The sequence below is a fragment of the Leopardus geoffroyi genome, chromosome B2 (genome assembly GCF_018350155.1).
Source record: "Leopardus geoffroyi isolate Oge1 chromosome B2, O.geoffroyi_Oge1_pat1.0, whole genome shotgun sequence".
Lineage (NCBI taxonomy): Eukaryota > Metazoa > Chordata > Mammalia > Carnivora > Felidae > Leopardus > Leopardus geoffroyi.
In genome coordinates this window covers 32,715,693-32,735,646 of record NC_059332.1, presented here as the reverse complement: position 1 = coordinate 32,735,646, position 19,954 = coordinate 32,715,693, and the positions used below count along the sequence as shown (strand labels likewise).

At 55.7% G+C, this 19,954-nt stretch overlaps 1 protein-coding gene across 2 annotated transcripts; it reads left to right on the top strand.

Moving 5' to 3' along the window:
• The first annotated feature begins 778 nt into the window (after positions 1–778).
• On the top strand, positions 779–18,382 carry LEMD2 (LEM domain nuclear envelope protein 2). 2 transcript variants are annotated; one of them, XM_045497932.1, is made up of 9 exons: positions 779–1,599; positions 3,215–3,255; positions 6,315–6,390; positions 9,450–9,526; positions 10,437–10,516; positions 12,138–12,283; positions 13,310–13,411; positions 13,494–13,596; positions 16,811–18,382. In XM_045497932.1, exons 1-9 carry the CDS (start codon positions 870–872, stop codon positions 16,959–16,961), a joined length of 1,506 nt encoding a protein of 501 aa, XP_045353888.1. In that variant the 5' UTR covers positions 779–869; the 3' UTR covers positions 16,962–18,382. The 2 variants fall into 2 exon arrangements, with proteins under 2 accessions (XP_045353888.1, XP_045353889.1); XM_045497933.1 differs by lacking the exon at positions 16,811–18,382 and adding an exon at positions 15,003–16,804 and having other exon boundaries at positions 819–1,599.
• Positions 18,383–19,954: the final 1,572 nt, after the last annotated feature.

Below are 19,954 nucleotides of genomic sequence, written 5' to 3'. Positions count from 1 at the left end.
TCAACTTTACTGGCCAGCAAGCTAGAGATGTTCATTGGATATGATCACACATCTAACAGTGGTGCAGTTGGGATTCAAATGTCCTCAACCTAAATCTGCAAGGGACACAGGACTGTATCTCAGGGGTCTTCCCCTATACATCTCTCAGAGAAATCCCACTATCCAGACATATGGCCTCCTCCCAGAAGCCTGAACTGCCCACTCAAACCCAAGGGTATTTGGCTCTTCTGCCTTCTCGGTGCATGCGGTGTCTGGCCTGAGGCAGGGCCGGTGCCCCCTCGGAGCCCCACCTCAGAGTTAACTCCCAGGAAAACACAGAAGCCTGTAGCTCTCGACTTCAGGTTGGACCGGGTCTCGTAGCATGCCTGGCGTCTAGTCCACGACCCAAAGCCCTTCCCTGACTGCAGAAGGGATCACACAAGGTCCCCAAGCACAGAGCGGCGAAGGGTCCCATCTCCCTGTTCTCCGTAGTGGCTTGTCTTTCACCATCAAGCAATTCATTCACTAAATCAACAATTCACTGAGTGCCTACCACGTGCCAGGGACCGCGCAAGGGGCGGAGGATTCAGAAAGAAAACACCGATTGGCCTTACAGACAAGGAGGAGGACTGAGTAAGGAGGGAGGGGGGGAAAAGGGAGGGGAAAAAAAAAAAAAATCCTTGGACCTCTCCAACATGGCGGCCTTAATGGCCGAGTCTGACCCCCTCATCATGGCCGGCAATCGGGGAGGCGCCGACCGTCTCAACATGGCGGCAAAGGCCGACCTTCCCATCATGGCGCGGGGCCCCGCCCGCTCCGCCGCGGCCGCCGGCGAGAGCAGTTCCGGGTGCGGTGCGCGCCAGGGGCGGGCGGGGGGCGGCGTCCTGGCCATGGCCGGCCTGTCGGACCTGGAGCTGCGGCGGGAGCTACAGGCCCTGGGCTTCCAGCCAGGACCCATCACCGACACCACCCGGGACGTCTACCGCAACAAGCTGCGCCGCCTGCGGGGCGAGGCCCGGCTACGCGGCGAGGAGCGGCTGCGGGAGGAGGCCCGGCTGCGGGGCGAGGAGCGGCTGCGCGAGGAGGCCCGGCTGCGCGAAGAGGCGCCGCTGCGAGCCCGGCCCGCTGCGGCCTCCCTGCGAGCGGAGCCCTGGCACTCCCCGCCGGCCTCGGGCTCGGCCTACGCGACCTCTGGGGCCTTCGGCGATCTCGGGGCCTCCGCGGCTTCCTGGTCCGGGAGCCGCGGCTTCGCCTACCCCGCCCGCCCTGCGCCGCTCAGGCGCCGCGCCTCGGTCCGGGGCAGCTCCGAGGAGGACGAGGACGCCCGGCCGCTCGACCGGGCCGCGCCGGGCCACGGAGTCCGTCGCTGGTGGGCCACGACCCCGGCCCCGGCACGGCTGTCCTCCACCCTCCTCGGCGCCGACCCGCGTCCGGGCCTGCGAGCGACGCGGACGGGCTCAGCCGGCGCGGCGCGGGCCCGGCCCGAAGCGGGGCGGCGGCTGGAGCGCTGCCTGTCCCAGCTCCTGTTCTGGGCCAGCCTGGGGCTGCTGCTCGTCTTCCTGGGCATCCTCTGGGTGAAGATGGGCAAGCCCTCGGCGCCGCAGGAGGCGGAGGACAACAGTACGTCCCGGGCCGGCGCAGGGGAGGGCCCCGGGCGCGCGAGTGTCCACCTGCACCACCACCGTTCCTCTCAGCGCCAGGCTGCACATTCCCGGGCCTTAGATGCCTCTGGCTGTCTTCTTACCTCCAGACCTTGACTCTCCTCCCTCCAGCGGTGGGAGAAGAGGGCCGGAGTTCCTGCATCTGCAATAATTTCTGTCTTCACTCTCTCCTGTTCTCATTTTCTGCCCTAGCCCTTCCTACCAATCTCCCTTTCAACCACGTGCTGGAAGCAATCTTCATTCGTAGTCACTCCTTCCCCAACCTCTGGTTTTCCCTCTCTAGAGAAAACCACACCCCTCTCTAACAGACAGGTCCACCCCCATTCCTTTTTAGTTCTTTCTTAACTTGGATCTCTTGCTCATTCACACATTAGTGCCCATTCCAAGGCACCCCAGGTTTCACTGCCCACAGATCGGATCTGGTTGGGTTCCCAGCTTTGCAGCACCAAAAGACTTTAAACTGATGTAAATGGAGGCGTTTATCCTTGCTTACATTATCCTCCTGGAGTGTGTTAAGAAAGGGTTCTGTGAGTCAAGGACATTGCCAGCTATGCTGCTTCTGTCCACACTTTAGTTAGTGATTAGACATGACAATTAGAGGTCTGCAGGATACAGTATGTTTCCTGAATAGTTGACGATTTGTATGTTTCTTAAAAGGAAAATTTGCCTCTTGGGTAATTCTGGGCTTTAGCCGAACAGAAAACAACATAGAAATCATTCCTTTATAAGTTTTAGGGTGTAAAGTATATAAATTTAAAGTGTAAGTATAAAGTCGCATTGTAGTTCACCAACTTTTGATATTCTTTGCAAAGGATGAATGTGATTAATACTGTTCCCAGCCTCAAGCCAAGGCCACATCTTTCCATGCCTAACAGGAACGGCCAAAATGCAGGGAGATGCCAAATCATGTCTTAGCTATTGCAGCAGATGGGTATTTGGGTGTATGAACAAGCCTGTGGGCATGGGGATCCCAGACTCATGCACACACCCAAATAATTTCTTGGCTATAAGAGCAATTTATCCACCTACTAAAGAAAGTAAGCAGACCCGGGAGTCTGTGGGACTGTACTGATACCACAACAGTCAGACAGTATACTGTCCTACCGCTGAGATGCTTTCAGACAACAGCTCTTGGATATATACTGAGATCTACCTGGACTTCCCCTCCCACGATGTTACTGATTCCTGTTCAACACATCATTGTTTGCAGTTTCCAAAACCATCATGTGTATTGACTTGTTTGAGGCCAATGCCCCGAGTTAAACAGGGAGGGCTTTATTGATCCCATTTTACAAATGAGGAAACAGGCTCAGCGTGGTTGAGTTGCTGGAAATGCCTAATCCTTTCCAGCTAGGATTTGGACCCAGCTGTCCTGGTCCTAATTCCTAATCTAGGATTGGGAAATCCTGACATGTCTGCATTTTAAAAGTGCCTCATTTAGATGACATCTTTCTGATCCCCACCCTTAGGCTGGTAATGTTTTACATCCCCTGAATTTTGAGAGTGGTCTTTTTTTTGTCATCTTTTCCTTAACCCACACTTTTAATTTCCTGTGTTTCTTTTCTTGGTCTCAGTGAAATTATTGCCAGTGGACTGTGACAGTAAAACAGATGAGGTGAGTTTGAATTTCTTTAGCTTTTGTTATTCCTTTCAAGGATGTGAGCCTCCGTCAGGAGGTAAACTTCCCCAGAAAAAAGATCATAATAGGATCATTTTCAGGAGTGCTTCCTGTAATGCACCAGAATCACATCGTGTTCTGTGATGTTTGTGTCAGACTCAATTGTGGCAGCAAAAGGAGTACTTGAAACAGAGAGAATTGAGCTCCCAGGATCCAACCCTGGGATTGTTATGGAAGCTCTCCCATCCATCACAGCACTGGGGACTTTGATCTTCTGCCTAAGTCAATCTGGGGGGATGCAGTAGGTTGTGGTTGAAGGACCTCTCAAGCTTCCTGGCTTCCAGAGGAAGGGCTGGCGGTTTTTAAGCGTCGGGAGGCTGGGTTCTCAGGTCCACCTTTCCCTCTGGTAGTACATTTGTGGCTCTGACGATGCTGTTCGGATTTGAAACATCATGGGGGGCTGGTTTTAAACATACCTAAAGTGGAATTAGCCCCGTTAGTCTATAGATTTGTTTTATGAAGCTTTAATGTTCCCTACAAATAATATTTGGGGAATGCAAGCAGCCCTATCTGTCTATGAGTCATGCAGGCAGCATCAGCAGGGAGCTGGGATGCTGGCACAGGTGACAGTCTGGGGAAGATAGGAGGCAGTAAATTTTCAGGTCATAAATCCTACAAGGAGGAGCCTTTTGCTGCCAGAGGGCATGACTTAGTAGTCTAATTATTAAGTGTGCAATGCCAGGCCTCCCCCGAGACCTCAGTCTCCATCTCTGGCAGCCCGGGGGCTGGGAAAGAAACAACCCATGGCCACACGTTCATTCTCTCACCCGTGTTAACGAAGGGGTGTCCCGATAATAGGTTTTATTGCTTCTTTTGGCTTCTGTGGTATCCTATTGGGGGCCGTCTCATCGCATTCATTTACTGCAGTCATCCACCAAGTATCTTTGCTTCTCAGTTGTTTTTGTGAAAACAGATTCATAAGAAGTTTAACCTGCCTTCTGTCTCGAAAACCACAGTGGGTGATTAGAGGCAGTGGCCCAGACAAAGAGGGAGTGGCCAGAACTTTGAACCCTGAAAGCAAAAACAGGAAACAAGGAACTTTTCTATAAGGCCTCTCTGGTTGCTATTGCTTGGTTCTTCTTCGTCCCACTCCAGTGAGCCCAGGCAGGCATAGTCCAGGTACCTGCGAAAGATGCGCTCAGCGAGCACACTGGATACTTGCTACATCAGAGCATCGAAAGACAGGGTCTGGGCATCGTCTCAGGCTCCAGTGAGCTGAGGTTGCATGGGGTGCTGCTGGCCTTTGTGAAGGGTGGACACAGGAACAGCAAGTTGGCAGATGCTTCTTGGCTTTGGTGAGGCTCATGCCGAAAGTCTTGTTCTTTGCGCGGCTCAGGCTCACCCAGAACCCAGATGGGCATTTGAGTTTTAGATATACGTGTTCTTTCCCTTCTCAGCCAACTACGACACTTAGCGTTTTTCTTTCTGCCTTTGTGCTGCGGAAAGCGTGTGGACAGGCTGGGAGTGGGTGTGCTGTCTCAATCAGGCCGTCTCGTTGTCTGGTGCCTTCTGTCCTCCTGTTCCCTTTAGGTGGTATCAGCCCCGCTTTGCCTAAATGTCGGTGAGTTTGGAACAGAGTTAATTGTTACTGCTTTTTTTTTCTGGTTGTGACAGTAAGGTTTAGTATAGAAAATGTGAAAAATGTGACAAAAATCACCCATGATTCTGCCACCAAGGCGTACTCTCCATTCACATCTTGGGGGGCATTTCCTTCCCATCTCGTCTGCCTACCTGTGTTTATAGAATTGGGATCTCCGTGTATATTCAGTTACATTTCTTGTCGTCAACATTTGCCATCTCATTAGTCTTTAAAAGGTAGTTTGAATACCTAATTCTGCTTACAGACCTGTGAGTTGTCTCTGAACATTTATGATCCTGTGGGTAAATCTTGGTTGTGTCATTTTGTACCTCGTAAAGGCTTTCGGGTCTTTAGGCAACACGAGGGGACGTTTCTTGGCCTCCGAGACTGTGAGAAACCAAGTCCATCCCGTTACAGGTGAGGGCAACGAGTGAGCCTGAGAAGGGAAGTGACTGTGGTCCCTTCTGCAGTTTGGAGCCAGAGCCCAGACCCTAGGCGTCGGTCCACACCCCGCCCGGTGACAACGCAGAGGAGGTCTGAAGGGGGGCTCCAACACCTGTTAGCTGTGGCATCTTGGTGGCCTACCTAAGGTCTCCGCCTCGGGCTCCTCGTCTGAGAAACTGGTGTGCGGTCAGGACTGTGGTGGCACTTTAGTGCGTGCCCACGTGTAAACGACTCAGCACAGCACATGGCTTGCCGTTCGCTCTCCGGGAAGAGCAGCCTTTCTTTCAAATCTCCTAAATCTAGCGAGTCTAGCAAACTGGTGTCAGTTCTGTTACAGGTGCAGGAGATCTAGGTAGGCCTGTATTCCTAGTCCTGTTTTCTCCTACACGTGACTTCTTTCCCCCTCTAGTTGCAAGGTTTCTAGAAATTTCCCATTTCCAGTCCAGAAGCCAGTCCGAGATGAAGCATTTGCTGCAGCTAATCCACAGAACAGACAATTTATAGGCAGCATGCAGACAGCGGACTTTCCAAAAACAGACGGGAGTGGCCCGAGGGGAGAAGCGACTGCAGTCGTGTGGCATTTGCTTGGCCCGCCAAGGAGGCCGGGCTCCCGCGTTTCCCCACAGCCCCATCGCCTCTGCTCCGCAGCCGCCCTTAATGGCCTTTATTCCAGCAAGAACCATGGGACAGAGGCCGGGAGCCTCCAAGATGCAGACCCTTAGTTACCGTGTCTGCTTTCAGCTCTGCCTCTGCTTTTACGGTGTTCCTCTTCGGTCAGTTAACCCGATATTTATCGACCCTGTCCTGGGCCCACCGCGTTGCAGAATTTGTTTTTTTGTTTTTTGTTTTTAAAGTATGAGGTGTTTCTTGCTGCTTAGTACTTGACAGTGTAACCGAGGAGGTAAAACCAGACAGACAGAGCCCCCTTTCCCCCCACCCCTCCTTGCTGACTGCTTGTCCTGTGCCCTTTCAGTTCTGTCAGGCCAAGCAGAAGGCGGCCTTGCTGGAGCTGCTGCATGAACTGTACAACTTCCTGGCCATCCAAGCCGGTGAGTGGGTATCTTGAGGCCTGAGATTCCTCATGAGGGTGTGGGCTATTACCCCGATCAGCCAGGCTGGGGCTGGCTGGCTGGCCGGCAGGTGGCTGAGATGCTCTGTGGAGATCTTCCAGAAGATATACTCAGAAACCAAGTCTTCCCTGCTTCCCCACTCAGACACATCTCTTTTAAGCCTACATTTCGTTCTTATATCCCCTTTAAGGGTCCCAGGGGTCCTGGCACATGCACAGGCCTTTCTGCCTTCCCTAGATGCCCACCACCTGATGTTTTGGGGGTTCATGTTGATTGGAAGGGGCCAGGCCCCAGGTCTTCTCAGAGTCTGGGTCTTCTGACCTAGAGGGCCTCCCTATATCAGATGGTCGGCCAGGCCAGGAGGAGAGGCATAGGCAGGTGGCAGGGGTGTGCATGGGGGGGCCAGTCACACTCGGGCCCATCCAGCTTGCCAGGGCCCTGGTGTCACAGCTGGTCCTGATCTCCCCATCTGGCCTCAGGACTTCAGAGAAGTCCCGTACCCTCTCAGGAACTCCCCATCTTACCAGGTAATCTTGGTTTTTTTTTTTTACAAAATGAAAATTAAGTGCTCTACTCTAGAGGAGGGTACTTCCGGCACCCCCAGGATGCCCCTAAAAAGTCATCCATCCAGAAGGTCTCCCTACTGCTTTATTTAGAAAATTATTCTTTGAGGCCAGAGATACCACCTCCCCACACCTCTCAGAATCACTTGCTAAAGGTATCGGTGAATGACCAGGGCTTGAGTACCAGGCTAAATATATTTGGCAACAAAATCAGACAGAGCTATTCAGTCTTATGAGATGTTCAGGAGGCACCTCTTCCCTGTGGGGCCAACCCTTGTGGAAGGTTGTTGCTAGGAAATCAAGGCCAGATGGGCCTGTAGTGGGCCCTCAGCCCTCGGGGCCAGTCTTGTGGCCTCCTGAACGGTGGGAGACTGGAGGTGGTCATGGAGGCATCTGTGAGCAGCTCAGAGGAGCAGAGCAGGAGGAATGGGAGCTCACAGCATCGCAGGCCTCAGGGGCCTTTCTCCATGGCTGAGGTGCTTAGACTATAAATTTTGGCCTATGAGGGTGTTCCAGACCTTAGTGACTCAGCTGTGGCCCAGGAACCAGCAGCATCAGGATCACCCAGGAGCTTGTTGGAAATGCAGACTCTGAGGTCCCATCCCGCACCTATGAATTAAAGTCTGCATTTTCAGAAGCCCCCCGGGGCGTAAAGTAGAGAAGCTCTCCTCTTAAACTGTGGATGCTGGTAGACATTTTTCCTCCATCCCACCCTTCGTATGTGGTCCTGGCTTATGCCATCCAGGGGTTTGCTGCCTCCTGTCCTCTGACAAGCCTGGCAGCGGCGACCCTGAGGGTCTCGCTGCAGGGGAATGAGGGCTCTACTAGGCCATACTCCCCTCCTGCCCCCACCCTGCCTTGGAGGTCACCTTTGGGCAGGGAATTGTGCTGGCCTTTGCAGCCCACGGGCTGCTTATGGTCTAGTAGAAGAGACAAACCACCTACCTCCCTGACCACTGGCTGATACACAGTGTGACTGGATGAGAACCGAGAGGCCGGAAGTTCCAGGAGGCACGTTGCCTTTTAGCTGGAGCAGTCGGAAAGTGTCACAGGGGAGGCGGTGTCTGCCGGGCGCTGAAGCCCAGCAAGGATTGGTTCTGCATATGTGCGGGGGAAGGCAAGGCCAAAGGGGAAATGACAGGGTCAGGGCTGGAAGCGGCTGGTTTCGTGAGGGAAGAAGAAATGGAAGGAATGGAGTTTGGAAAGGTCGGCCGGGCTCTACCATGGGTGGCCGTAGAGGCCAGGCCCTCGGGGCTTCATCCTGCAGGCACTGAGCACCGGGGAGGCTTCTGAGCAGGGGAGTGATGTGCTGAGAGCCAGCAGCCAGGAATGCAAATGTGACAGCAGCTTGAGTGTAGTAGTGTCACGTAAGCAGAATCGTTTTAAAGTTTGGTTGCTCAAACGTGGAAGAGAAAGGGGAGAGGAGGCAACCAATCAGGAGGCCGTGGCGGTGGTCCAGGCGGGGTGATCTGGGGTGACCTGGCAGCCACCTTGGTCTCAGGGGTCCCATAAGGTCAAGATCAACTTGGCATAGGAGGGATAAGCTTTAGTTCGTTCTGAAGCTTTTAATGTTCATTCCCAGCCACTCAGTCCCCAGCACACAGACGCACAGACTAGCCATCCGTAGCCCCTAAGCTGTGCCAGGTTAAGAGCAGTCAGGCTGTGCGTGGGTTCAGGTTCTTGTACATGCCGACCCTGTGCTGTCCCTGCTCTCAAGGAGTCTAGTGACCCATGGGAAACAGCACGTTGTGGGTGGATCGTAGCAGGCTATTGAGAACCAGTGGCTGTGGTGGGCCCCCAAGTCTAGAGCAATTTGGTCCAACAAGATTCTCCCACGGGCTGGGGTTTTTCAGAGGAGGTGGCCCCGGGCAGGCCTAAGGGGAGGCTCCCAGCTCCATCCTGGGTGGGAGCTGTTCACCCAGGGTGCGTGGAAGGGAGTGGCCCCTTGGAACACCATGTCGAGGCCCCACTACCCAGCACAGAGATGCCCTCTTTCTCTTTGGGGCATTTTGGACACCCCTCCCCAAAACCCCTTGAAACAGTGGGCCTGGAGTTCAGGCTACCTGCCTATGTCACGGTCAGAATCCCTGCAGTGCCTCCGGCCTCCCTGCCTTTCTTTTTTCCCAGGTTGTGTTTATTTATAGTGCCATTCTGGTACCTTCCAAAGCTATCTGTCTGATCCTTTTAGGGATCAATTGCAAACAGACCTTAGGATTGGGCAGCTTTTTAGTCATTTAATGCAAATCACCGCACTGCTTTGCAGGTCAGGTTTTAATGATCTGGAATCGATCCAAGCTAAGTGGCTTTTGATCTTGCTGCAGAGTGAAGATGCCCCACAGAAGCCAGAGCCACGGGGCCACATGCTCCCTATCAGAGCTGATGGCTTGATTCTTGCTGCATTTTTTTTAGTCCATTTCAGAGTCATTTTTTTCCCCCACCTCTTCTTTGTGTTTGAATGTGTTTTTTTCCTCCTAGGTAATTTTGAATGTGGAAATCCAGAGAAGCTAAAAAGCAAATGCATTCCTGTAATGGAGGCCCAGGAATACCTAGCAGTAAGTAAGGCTGCAGCGCTTATCCATTCCCGGGAGGTGCTGGCGCTTTTATAGTGATCTTTCAAGCCCTGCTTTTTTTTTTTTTCCCTTTTTGTTTTGTGTTCACTTTTTGGCTTTTTTGTTTTCCGTTTTTGTTTTTTTTTTTTTTAACTTAGTTGAGTGCTAGGCTGCTGCAAGTTTAGGCAGCAGTAGGAGTGACCGGTCCAAGGTGAGCTATGAGCCAGAGCCCAGCCTGCTGGCATGTGGGTGGGGGGCTGGCTCCTGAGCGGCCAGTGTGGCCACTGCAGGCTACCTCTTCTTTAAGTGGCCCTGTTACTCGCTCCCCCTTGCTCTCCTTCCCAGCAGCTTTGTGGAGCTACATTTCATCTGTCCGTTCTCTCCTTTTCGTTCGCTGTGCAGATTGCTCAGGGTCTGCTTGACTGTGTGCCTGGCCCCAGTCTGATAGAATGATGGAACTTTGGAGCTGACAGAAACCTTAGGGGTCGCCTAGGTCATTGCCACTTCCCAGACGAGGAAACTGAGGCTCAGAGAGGGACAGGGACTTGCCCAAGGCCACACAGCTGGGACTGGCCACTGGGCTCCCATCCGCACACTGTTTTTCATTTTCCCCAAGATGAGCTGCCAGCTCTCTGGCCTGACACTTTGGTCCTCGAGGAAATGATAATTCCTTTGGCTACCTCAGACCTGCGTCGTTTCCTTGTGTGTGCTTCCACATCAACTCCTCCAGGCAGAGCTCCTTCTTGACTCCCAGCAGCCCAGATTTCCTGCCTGCCACTTTGCTGTGCATGTAGTGTAACAGGGCTTTGGGGCCCACGGAGGGCACGGGAGAGGGCTTCCTTAATCCAGCAGGAGAATAATGTTCCCGCTGCTCGGCCCAGACGCAGAACTCATCTCCCGCCCCCTCCCACAGAACGTGACCAGCAGCTCCTCTGCCAAGTTTGAAGCTGCGCTGACCTGGATACTGAGCAGTAACAAGGACGTGGGCATCTGGTGAGTGCGGGCGAGACATCACAGGGTGGCGGCCCCGCCACAAGCACCCGTGGCCGTGGTCCTCACCCATCAGCTGACTGCCGTGTGCTCACAGAGGTGTCTCGGGTCTGAAGTTAGAGGCAGGTCTCCCAGCTGAGTCCTTGTGGGCTAAGCCTGAAGCCAGGCAACGGAAGGAAGAAGCGTTTGGGGTGCAGATAAGACACAAAATCCGGGTGGCGGGACATTAGCCTAGTGTTCCAGCTAAACCTGTTTCAGGTGACTCGCTTTGAATTCACTGGTCCCAGTGGGTTGCTGGAGAAGGCATTTTTCTGCACTTCCTCTCCCCGGGTGCTAGTTTTCATTCCTAGACAAATGTTTCTGTATGTCGGTTTCACTCTGTGTGGAAATGGCTAAAGGAAATACTGGATTTTATTCTGACTGGGCAGTTCCGCCTCAGTTCTGTCTCTGGGGAGCACTGTTCGCAGAGATGGTGAGCCCTCTCGCCCTCCTGAAAAGCCCCATCTGGCTGCTCAGCTGGCGGGGGCAGGGCACACCAGTGATGCTCCCCCTCCCCCACCAGAGTTCATCATCCTGGCACTGCCTCTCGTTTCTCAGGGTTTGTCGGGGTCTCTGCTCAGGCCATAGCTCCTGATATTCAGACACCCTCCAGGGTTTTGTTCCCTTCCTCTCTAATCCACCCAGACTACTAATTCCATCAGCAGTGCCTCTACCAGAAGCCCCTCGGGCAGCTCAACCCAAAGCTTGATAACTGGATGCGTGGCACGATTAAAATTCGTTGGCTTAAAAAAGAATAAAGCTTCCCTGAGTGGCTGAGCGATTTTCCTGTGTGTTAGGAAAGGCGAAGGAGAATATGGATTTTATCCTCCACGGCACTCACCGAAGCTGCTAGCACAGAAGAATGATGACGCTCGCCCTTCCACTCTGGGGAAGGTAGTCAGGAGGGGGGCCGGGCCCAGCTCACACGACCAGTGTTCAAAGTGGGTCGTTAGAAGTCGGGACGCTACAGATACTGGGCATTGCACTGTGCGGTCCAGAGCACGAGACTGTCACCCAGCTGGAAGAACGTGTAGGTGTGGGCATCCATCCCCGTGTGTCCTGACACCTCCTCTCAGTGGCCAGGGTGGAGGCGCTGGGGCTGGGGCCTGGCCTCGGGGAGCCCGGTGGTCATCATTCCCTGAGCCTCACGGCACCCCGATCTTTACCCTTAAACAGCTTATATATGCCTCTTTGTCACCATCACTGAGGAAAAGCACACCCTCCCAGACTCTTTCAGTTCCTGCCATGCAGTGCAAAGCCAGCAATTCAGTAAACATTTCCATTTCTCTATGCTGGGAGGTGGGAATCCAATTTACAGTTTAATCTTCCACACGCTGAGAGGGGCTGTCAAAAGACCCGACAGAGGGGGACGTCACTTTAGCGGTAGGGGTTCAAGCCTGCTGCCGTCTTTAAAGCTTTATTCTTCCTAAGTAGCCAACGTGGGAAATTTCGGGAAAGCATGCAACCAGGATACCGAGTCTATTTCATAAGCAAGTAGAGGCCTCAAAGCCCATCCTTGAGTGGGGCCGATCCCACGGCTCCTGGGAGCTTTTGAATGTGTCTGCAGCCCTGTGTCCTGTTTCAGGTTGAAAGGGGAAGACCCATCAGAATTGGTGACGACCGTGGACAAGGTGGTGTGCCTGGAATCCGCCCGCCCGCGCATGGGTGTCGGCTGCCGCCTGAGCCGCGCCCTGTTCACTGCTATCACCAACTTGCTCATCTTCTTCTGGTGTAAGTCCTTGGCTGCCCTTCTCCCCACCTGCCTGTGCCGCGGGGACTGCTCCCAGAGCACCTCCCAGGAGCCCAGCTCAGTGACACTCCTAGGCATGAGTGATGAGTTCTGGAAGCCCAGGCCCAGAGAGTTCATTTCTGTCTAGTGAACCTGAGGTCTGTCTAATAAAACAGAGGAGATGAACAAGTCAGCCTCTGCCCTGGTTCATCTTACCTTTAGAGACTGGTGGCGGGAGCGTGAGGATAACTAAAAACATCCTTGCTCAGGGTCGGGGACCGTCAGTGTCCCTGAGAGGGAGATGGGCGCTGGCTGGAGCCCAGCATCATCGCCCTGGGGGCCCCAGAGTGCAGGCCTCTCTGAGGAGGAGGCGCACCAGGAGCTTGGCCTAATTTTACTCCCTCTCCTTGGGAGCTCTAGGTACCTGATGAAAGCAGGAAGGACCCGGGGCGCTGAGCTGAAAAGCAGAGCGCAAGTCTTGTCTCCCGACATCAGGGGCCGCCTTTGAGCAGAGACCTTGGGGTGTCTCTGAAGGCAAAAGGCCGAGTCCTAGAAACTGCCGGCTCTGCAGACATGGCAGAGTTACAAATCACAGGCCATCTGGGCGTGCACACAGCTCCCTCACCCACGCCATCAGGCACAGACATCATTATCGGCAGCAGCATCCCGGAATACAAAGGGCCCCGCATGTATATATGTATGAAACGCCGTGTTCTGGTTCACAAGGGAGGAGATGAAAGTCCCGGAATGCGGTTGGGAGGAGCTGCAATCTGGACGGCTGGGGATGCCTCTGTGGTGACAGCCGGCAGGAGGAAGATGATCACTTAATGGCCTGCTTCCCTTTGCATTTCCACCTCCTTTGTCCCCTCCCGCATGCTAGCCGGGGCCTGACACATAGTAGGTGCTCAGAACACTTGTGCGGCTCACCCATAGCCTCCAGCGCAGCCGCCGACCCAGACTGACACGCAGTGTGCCTCTGAGTGGCCGCAGGTGACGTGAGGATTAACCGGGCCTTTGTTCCCTCACAGGCTTGGCCTTTCTGTGGGGCCTCCTGATCCTCCTGAAGTATCGGTGGCGGAAGTTGGAGGAAGAGGAGCAAGCCATGTATGAGATGGTGAAGAAGATTATAGGTGTGTGGCCCCTGGGGCGAGGACTGCGGGCACCCGCCGGAAGGTCCTTGTCCTAAACCGTGCCCCCTGCCCTACCCTGCAGACGTGGTCCAGGACCATTACGTGGACTGGGAGCAGGACATGGAGCGCTACCCGTACGTGGGCATCCTGCACGTGCGCGACACCCTGATCCCTCCGCAGAGCCGGTGAGTCCTGGTCCGGCCCTGCCGAGTGCCACGGAAGGAGCCCCGAGCATCAGTTATGGGGCAGGGGGAGGGGGAGCTCAGCCCCGAGGATCCCAGGGGAGGGAGCCACCACGCATGCCTCCTGCCACTCCTCCGGCACTCGGCTCTTCGTGGCAGAACGCAGACCAGAGGTTTAGAAATGTGGTCCCACTCCTCTGTTAGCGTTGGGTGGCTCAAGCCGGGAAGGATCTGATAGGTTTCCATTAGTGGAAGTCCAGAGTCATGTGCGCTCCAGACACAGAATAGTCGGGTCCCTGGTCCCTTTTTTCTGTGATCCTTGGGGTCCTGGCTTCCGTGGATGTCGTGGGCTGGCGGGAGTTCCTCACGGTCACAGGATGGTGGCCAGCAGCAGCTGGACCAGCATCTGCCTTGTCACAGCCAGCAGGGGAGAGAGGGGCCTCCCGTTGCTCTCACAAGCAGGAGAAAACATTCCCAGAAGCTGCCAGTGACACACTCACTGAGGCCCTGCTGGCCAGACTCGGTTACTTGTCTGTTCTTTAGAATTTTTGAGAGAGAGACGAAGTGTGATTGGAGGAGGGGCAGAGAGAGGGAGACACAGAATCCAAAGCAGGCTGCAGGTTCTGAGCTGTCAGCACAGAGCCCAACGCGGGGCTTAAACCCACAAACTGTGAGATGGTGACCTGAGCCGAAGCTGGACACTTAACCGACTGAGCCACCCACGTGCCCCATACTCTTGAATCAGTCACTAGCAAGGAGGAGATTGTTTTTCAAACATTTTTAACCACGGCCCATGACATGTTATCTAAAATACGGTTCACTTCCCACACACGCATGCGCACACACACACGCACACAAGTGTACCTGCAGTTGAAAGCAGAACTTCACAGCCGTGGATGGGGTCCGTTCCCAGGGGGCACGGCTGCATGGGAAGGGGTAACAGGCCGTTGTCCCGCATGACACCAGGGGACCTTTCACATGGGCTGCAGATGCCAGATGTGGGCATCTGCAAAACCGCATGTGGGGTAGCTTTGGAGGACGGGGTCCCAGGGGGCAGCCATCAGGGCCCGCCGAGGTGTCGGCCCAGATTGTGGGGCCCCCTCAGTAGCTCGCTGCGGTCTCCAGCCGGATGCCATCTCTCTGGAGGGGGACGAACACTCACTGCAAGCCGGCGCTGCTCTGTGCCCTCCACGGGCAAAGCCCACACTCACTGGCTCCTCACTGTGGCCCTGCGAGATGAGAACAGTGAGTACCCCATCTAACAGATGAGGAAACTGAGGCACAGGGAGGTTAAGGAGCTTGCTCGAGGCCCAGCGCTGGTGGCACTTCTGTGCAACCCAAGAGGAACTGGAAGAGCAAAACATTTAAGGTTTTACTTGTAAATGCTTAGTAACTTTCATCCTTCTTAGGGACGTGCAGGCAGGAAGCTTAGGGAGAGCAGACTGACCACGGCAGCGTTGGTTCATGCTTGTTGTTTGGTCCTCAGCAGGAGGCAGCTACGTCGCCCTCCGGCTCCCAAGAGGAGGCCACTTGGTGTTTTCAGACTCCCACCAAATTCCTGGCCCCACCAGGAGTCGCCACGTGACCATGAGTCACGGCCACTCTGAGCCAGTTTCCTCATCCAAAACAAAGACACCACTGCCGGGCAGAGGGCTGCGCTGAAGCCCTTGTTTACTCAACAAATGGTTATTGAGCACCAACCGCAGGCCACATGCTACTGGGTCCCGGGGAGACGGTGGGGAGAAGAAACCCAAATCCGCGCCCCAGCGGAACATTGGTTCCAGGGAGGAAGAGAGGTGACAAGATGCATAAGGAAAACGTGTGCTATTAGGCAGTAGTGACAAGTCCTCAGGAAAGGGGGACGGGGTGTCAGGAAGTGGCCTCACAGCTCATTAAGTCTGTGCCTAGCACGTGAGCACTCACCCAAGAGTGGCCCTTGTTGCTTGGGCTTCAGTTCCAGGCAACCCACATGCTCACTGAAGTAAGAGCAAGAGTGCCGTCGCGGCTTGTCTCCGGCCGGGCCACCCGGCCTCAGCTCCCGTGCCACAGCAGGGACCACAGGCGGGACTGAGCCCGGTCGGTAAACCCCGGGAGACTCAAGCCATGTTGGCTCCCAGCCTCTCGATTTATCTCCCAGGCCCCCGGTCGGTGCACCTGAGCCCTCATGTCGTGAGGACCTGTCCGCTGCTGTCGGCCCTGCGTGGGCACCGTCGGGCATGCCCCGCAGAGGAGGGTCTGCCCGTGAGACTGAGGGAGAGCCGTGGAGCCTGGCTGGCGCAGGCCTGCTCGCTGCCTGGGAGGGGGGGCTGGGGCTAGAGCAGCCCAGTGGGCCTGCCCCACGGGACCTGACCTCTGGAGGAGAAAGCCCTGGCACCCCAACTCTGACTCCTGACCCACGGGCCACCTTGGGTGCTTCCCTCCTTTGTCCTCCCCCAGGTGGAACCTTCCCGCTCCCACATGTACACACCCATGTTCACTCTCCACGCGAGGGGTCACAGGGAGGTGGTCTGTGGTGCTGACGAAAGACGGGAACTCATCGAAGAGAAGAAGTCAGAGCAATCCTCCCTGACTGCCTTGGAATCTTCCTGTCTAGTCTGGAGGGGGAAGAGACCACAGGGGGCTGTCCAAGGGGATGCAAGGCCCCAGGGACCCAGCAGAGCAGAAGGGGCCCTGGCCGGTAGCTCTGGTTCCAAGAGCAGCTCCAGCTTCTTCACCTCCCCGGTTGGATGCTTAGCTCATTCGCGTGCTCCAAAGTACTGTGGAGTTTGGACTCGACAGCCCAGTGGCCACTCTTTAATTAGCCCACATGGGGCATTAGAATGCAGCTGGCACCAGTGGTGGGGCCACCTGGCCCGGGCTGCTGCGGTAACAGGTCCCAGCAAGCGCTGGCCGAGGCCAGCACAACCCCTTCCCTCTTGGACACCTGGGGGTGCCCTGGCCCCCTCTGGCCCCCTTCAGCTCCCTTTAATTGAATGCTTTTGGAGCAGAGAAGGTTGAGGAATTATTTCTCTGTGGCTCAAGAAATTCCTCTCCTCTGCAGGAGCTCTGTTAGTACCTGATGCCTTTTCCTCCCGCAGATAAATTCTGCGCGAGATCCTGGAGTCAGGGCCCCAGTTTGTACAGAGGGTGCGTCCGGACCAGCTCGCTTCTCTGGGCAGTACCCAGTGAAGCTGCCGGGGCGCAGCTTGCCTGCTGAGCCTGGTCCTTGTCGTTGCAGGAGGCGCATGAAGCGGGTCTGGGACCGGGCTGTGGAGTTCCTGGCGTCCAACGAATCCCGGATCCAGACAGAGTCCCACCGTGTGGCTGGAGAGGATATGCTGGTGTGGAGATGGACTAAGCCCTCTTCCTTCTCCGACTCAGAGCGATAAATCCCGGGCGGGGGCCTGTTCCCAGTCGGCCTGTCCCAGGCCAGTCCCCTCCGGGGCGCGAGAAGGCCACCAGACCTGCCAGTGCTGAATTCACACTTGCCTTGACTTTCACCTTCCTCCAGACTCTGGTTCCAAAGGTCTCTCTGTAAGACTCTTCAGAGATTAGCTTGTAGGGAAGCGTGGGCTTCCTTGAAGGGCACAGGGGAAAAGCCAGAGGCCTTGTCCTCTGCGTTGGTCCAATCCTGTGCCCCGATTGCCGGCAGGAGAGGGGAGAAGGGTTTGTTTTTGATGAACAAAAAAGATGAAAGAGCAGCAGCTGTGAGACCCTGCAGAGCTAGTGTGCAGTTAGGTGGGCTGGAGCTCGTCCACCGCTGGCGAGCACTCAGCAGGGTGGGCATCGTGCCCGTGGGCGGTGGGTCGGGATGGCAGGCTGGGGCGGCAGGGGTCGGGGAGCAGATTGGTCCATGTGCCTTCAGAGGGTGTTACCTGGGAGCTCAAGGGTGAGGGGAGAAAGCCTGTCCTCTAGCTGGGTTGGGCCTCTTTTATCCTAAAGGGGGAAGGTGCTAGCAATTAGAACGAGTACTGTAGAAGGACTATCTAGAAATGCCAGGCCCTGGCACGCAGGACCCTTGGGTCGGGAGTGAGCTGCTGGCGTGGCCGCCTGAGAGCAACCGGGAGCAGACAGCGGCCGAGAGCGGCGAGGCGGATAGGGCTGCCCAGAGGCGGCCTCTTTAGTGGTGCTGCTCACAGAGTCGCAGTTCTAGACCAGACCTGCAGCCAGGGCACTGCATCGGGCCGACAACGCAGATTGCAGGACCCGGGGAGGGTCTCGCCTCCGGTGTGCGACGGTCACCTTGTCCCGTGGCGGCCACAGCGTCCCCACGCCGGTGCTGCTTAAGCAGAACTTCCGGCACCGACTAGGTTCGCAAGGGCGATTCGGCTGCCCCCTGCTGGCCTCCCCGGGAGCGTGCCGGCGCCGCCGCAGACCTTCGCGGCCCCCCGCCAGCCCATCAGCCCGCGTCGCGGGAGCCTGTCTCCGCAAACACCCTGGCGGGGGGCCTTATTAGTTAAGTGCGAGGAGCCTCTCCAGCAGAGCCTCGTCCCCATATGTTCTCATCTGCGGCCGCGGGAGAGGGGCAAGCAGAGGAGCCGAAACAGCTGCCTCCAGAAGGCACCGACCACCCCCTTTCGGTCTTCCTGGTATTTTTTGTTTCCTTAATAAAGCTCCGGTCTCCCTCATTTGAGCAATACTCTCTCATTTCCTCTGATGTCTGGATGATCGGCGGGGCTGGACTCTGAGCGCCAGCCCCGTGGCAAAGAAATGGTCTCTTAATCAAGGCTGCAGCCAGAAGAATAACGCTGCAACAGGCTTCAATATCAGGGTTGAAACTGTTGGATAAATAAACTATTTATTAAAAATGGATGTGTTTCTCGTCCATGGTTCTTTCCCTCCTCCCCCCCCCCCAGCCCAAGCAAGTTATAAGGAATGGTAAGTGGTGGGGTTACGAAGCACTGGCTCCCAAGAGGTCAGCTGGAAGAGGAGGCTGGGGTGGGCGGCGCAGGGGCCCTGAGCCTTCTCGGGACAGCTGGCCTTCCTCCCTCCGGGCCCCAGCCTTTTTGTGACCGGGTTCTCCAGCAAACTACACAACCTCTCAGAGCCTTAGCTTCCTCATTTACAACAGGGCATGACTACCACACCCTGCAGGATGAAGTCAAAAGGCACCCACCTGGTCCCAGTGAGTGGGTGGCAAGGGCTGGAGATGGGTAGACCCTCTTTCCTGGCCCCCATTTCTGCCTCCCCACAGGGCCCCAGAGGCCCCCAGGGGGAGAAAGGAAGAGCAGAGTGAGGTCGGATGGGGCTCCTTGGCAGCCGACGGTGTCCTTAAAGGAGGCGGGAGATTGATGTTGGCAACACTCTAGTCTGGAGACTGCGGAGGCCCAAGTGCTGTCTGGGAAGGAGCAGGGCCCGCAGGACTCTGCAGGGCAGGGGCTCACTGAGCTGCCGGCCCTATGGCTCTCCACCAGGGCAGCCCCTACCCCGAGGGCACACCAGAGCTGCGGGCATTGGAGCTGGCACCAAGATCCAGCCCTTCCTCCTCAGCCGGCCCCGCTGTGCCCCCCGCGCGGTCCCACCTGCAGGTGGTGGCCGGCCGGTGAGCACCGTCCCGCTCTCCTCCCATCTGCTGGGAATTTGCTGGATAAATTGATAGTCAAAGGACCCAGACAGAAATGAGCCCACCTTTCCCTTTTCTGTTTTTCAGTGAAACATTCTCCCTCTGCTGTGTTTTGTCTTAAGCTGTGAAGGGAGCTAATGCAGGGCTCTATTTCTGTGAGACTGTTTGGAGAGCGGGAGCAAGATCAAAATAAGCCAAATAACAAAAGGCCCCCGCCAGCCGGCCCCTGCCTTTATGGAGCACGGAGCGCCCGAGCGGCACAAAGGCCCGGAGATGCGTCCTCTGCCGCACAGCCTCAGATCCGGCCCTGCAGCCCTCCTCCGCTTTGAAGGGCCACGTCTTTCTTTCAAGCAGCTCTCACTGCACAAGGGACAGGGCAGGGTGGTGGGATTTGCCTGAGGAGGGGGTCTGAGGGCATCTTTTTTGGGTGGGAGCCATTACAGAGAAGTTTCCATTGCTCTGCCCACTCCCTTCAAGGCTCCCTGAGCCGCGGACCTGTCTTTCTTCAGTGACAAATAGCCCTCTTGGGCTTGGGTGGCGCCAATAAAGAAGCTTGGGGAGTACAAGAGGGAGAGGCTGTACCCCACAAATCTCGGCCGTGGACGTCCACCCAGGAGCTCCAGGCCATCTTCCGGAGCCTCTGCTCAGGAGAAAGGTAAACACGGCCATTTGTCACTGACTTATCATAAGAACTGCAGTAGCAGCTGTTCCCCTTAATTAATACACCATTGACTTTGAGCCTCACACACACAAAAAAATCCCTTTGTTGAGGCAGGTGTGCAGACTTCAAATCCATTATCCTGTCGGCCTCCACCAAAG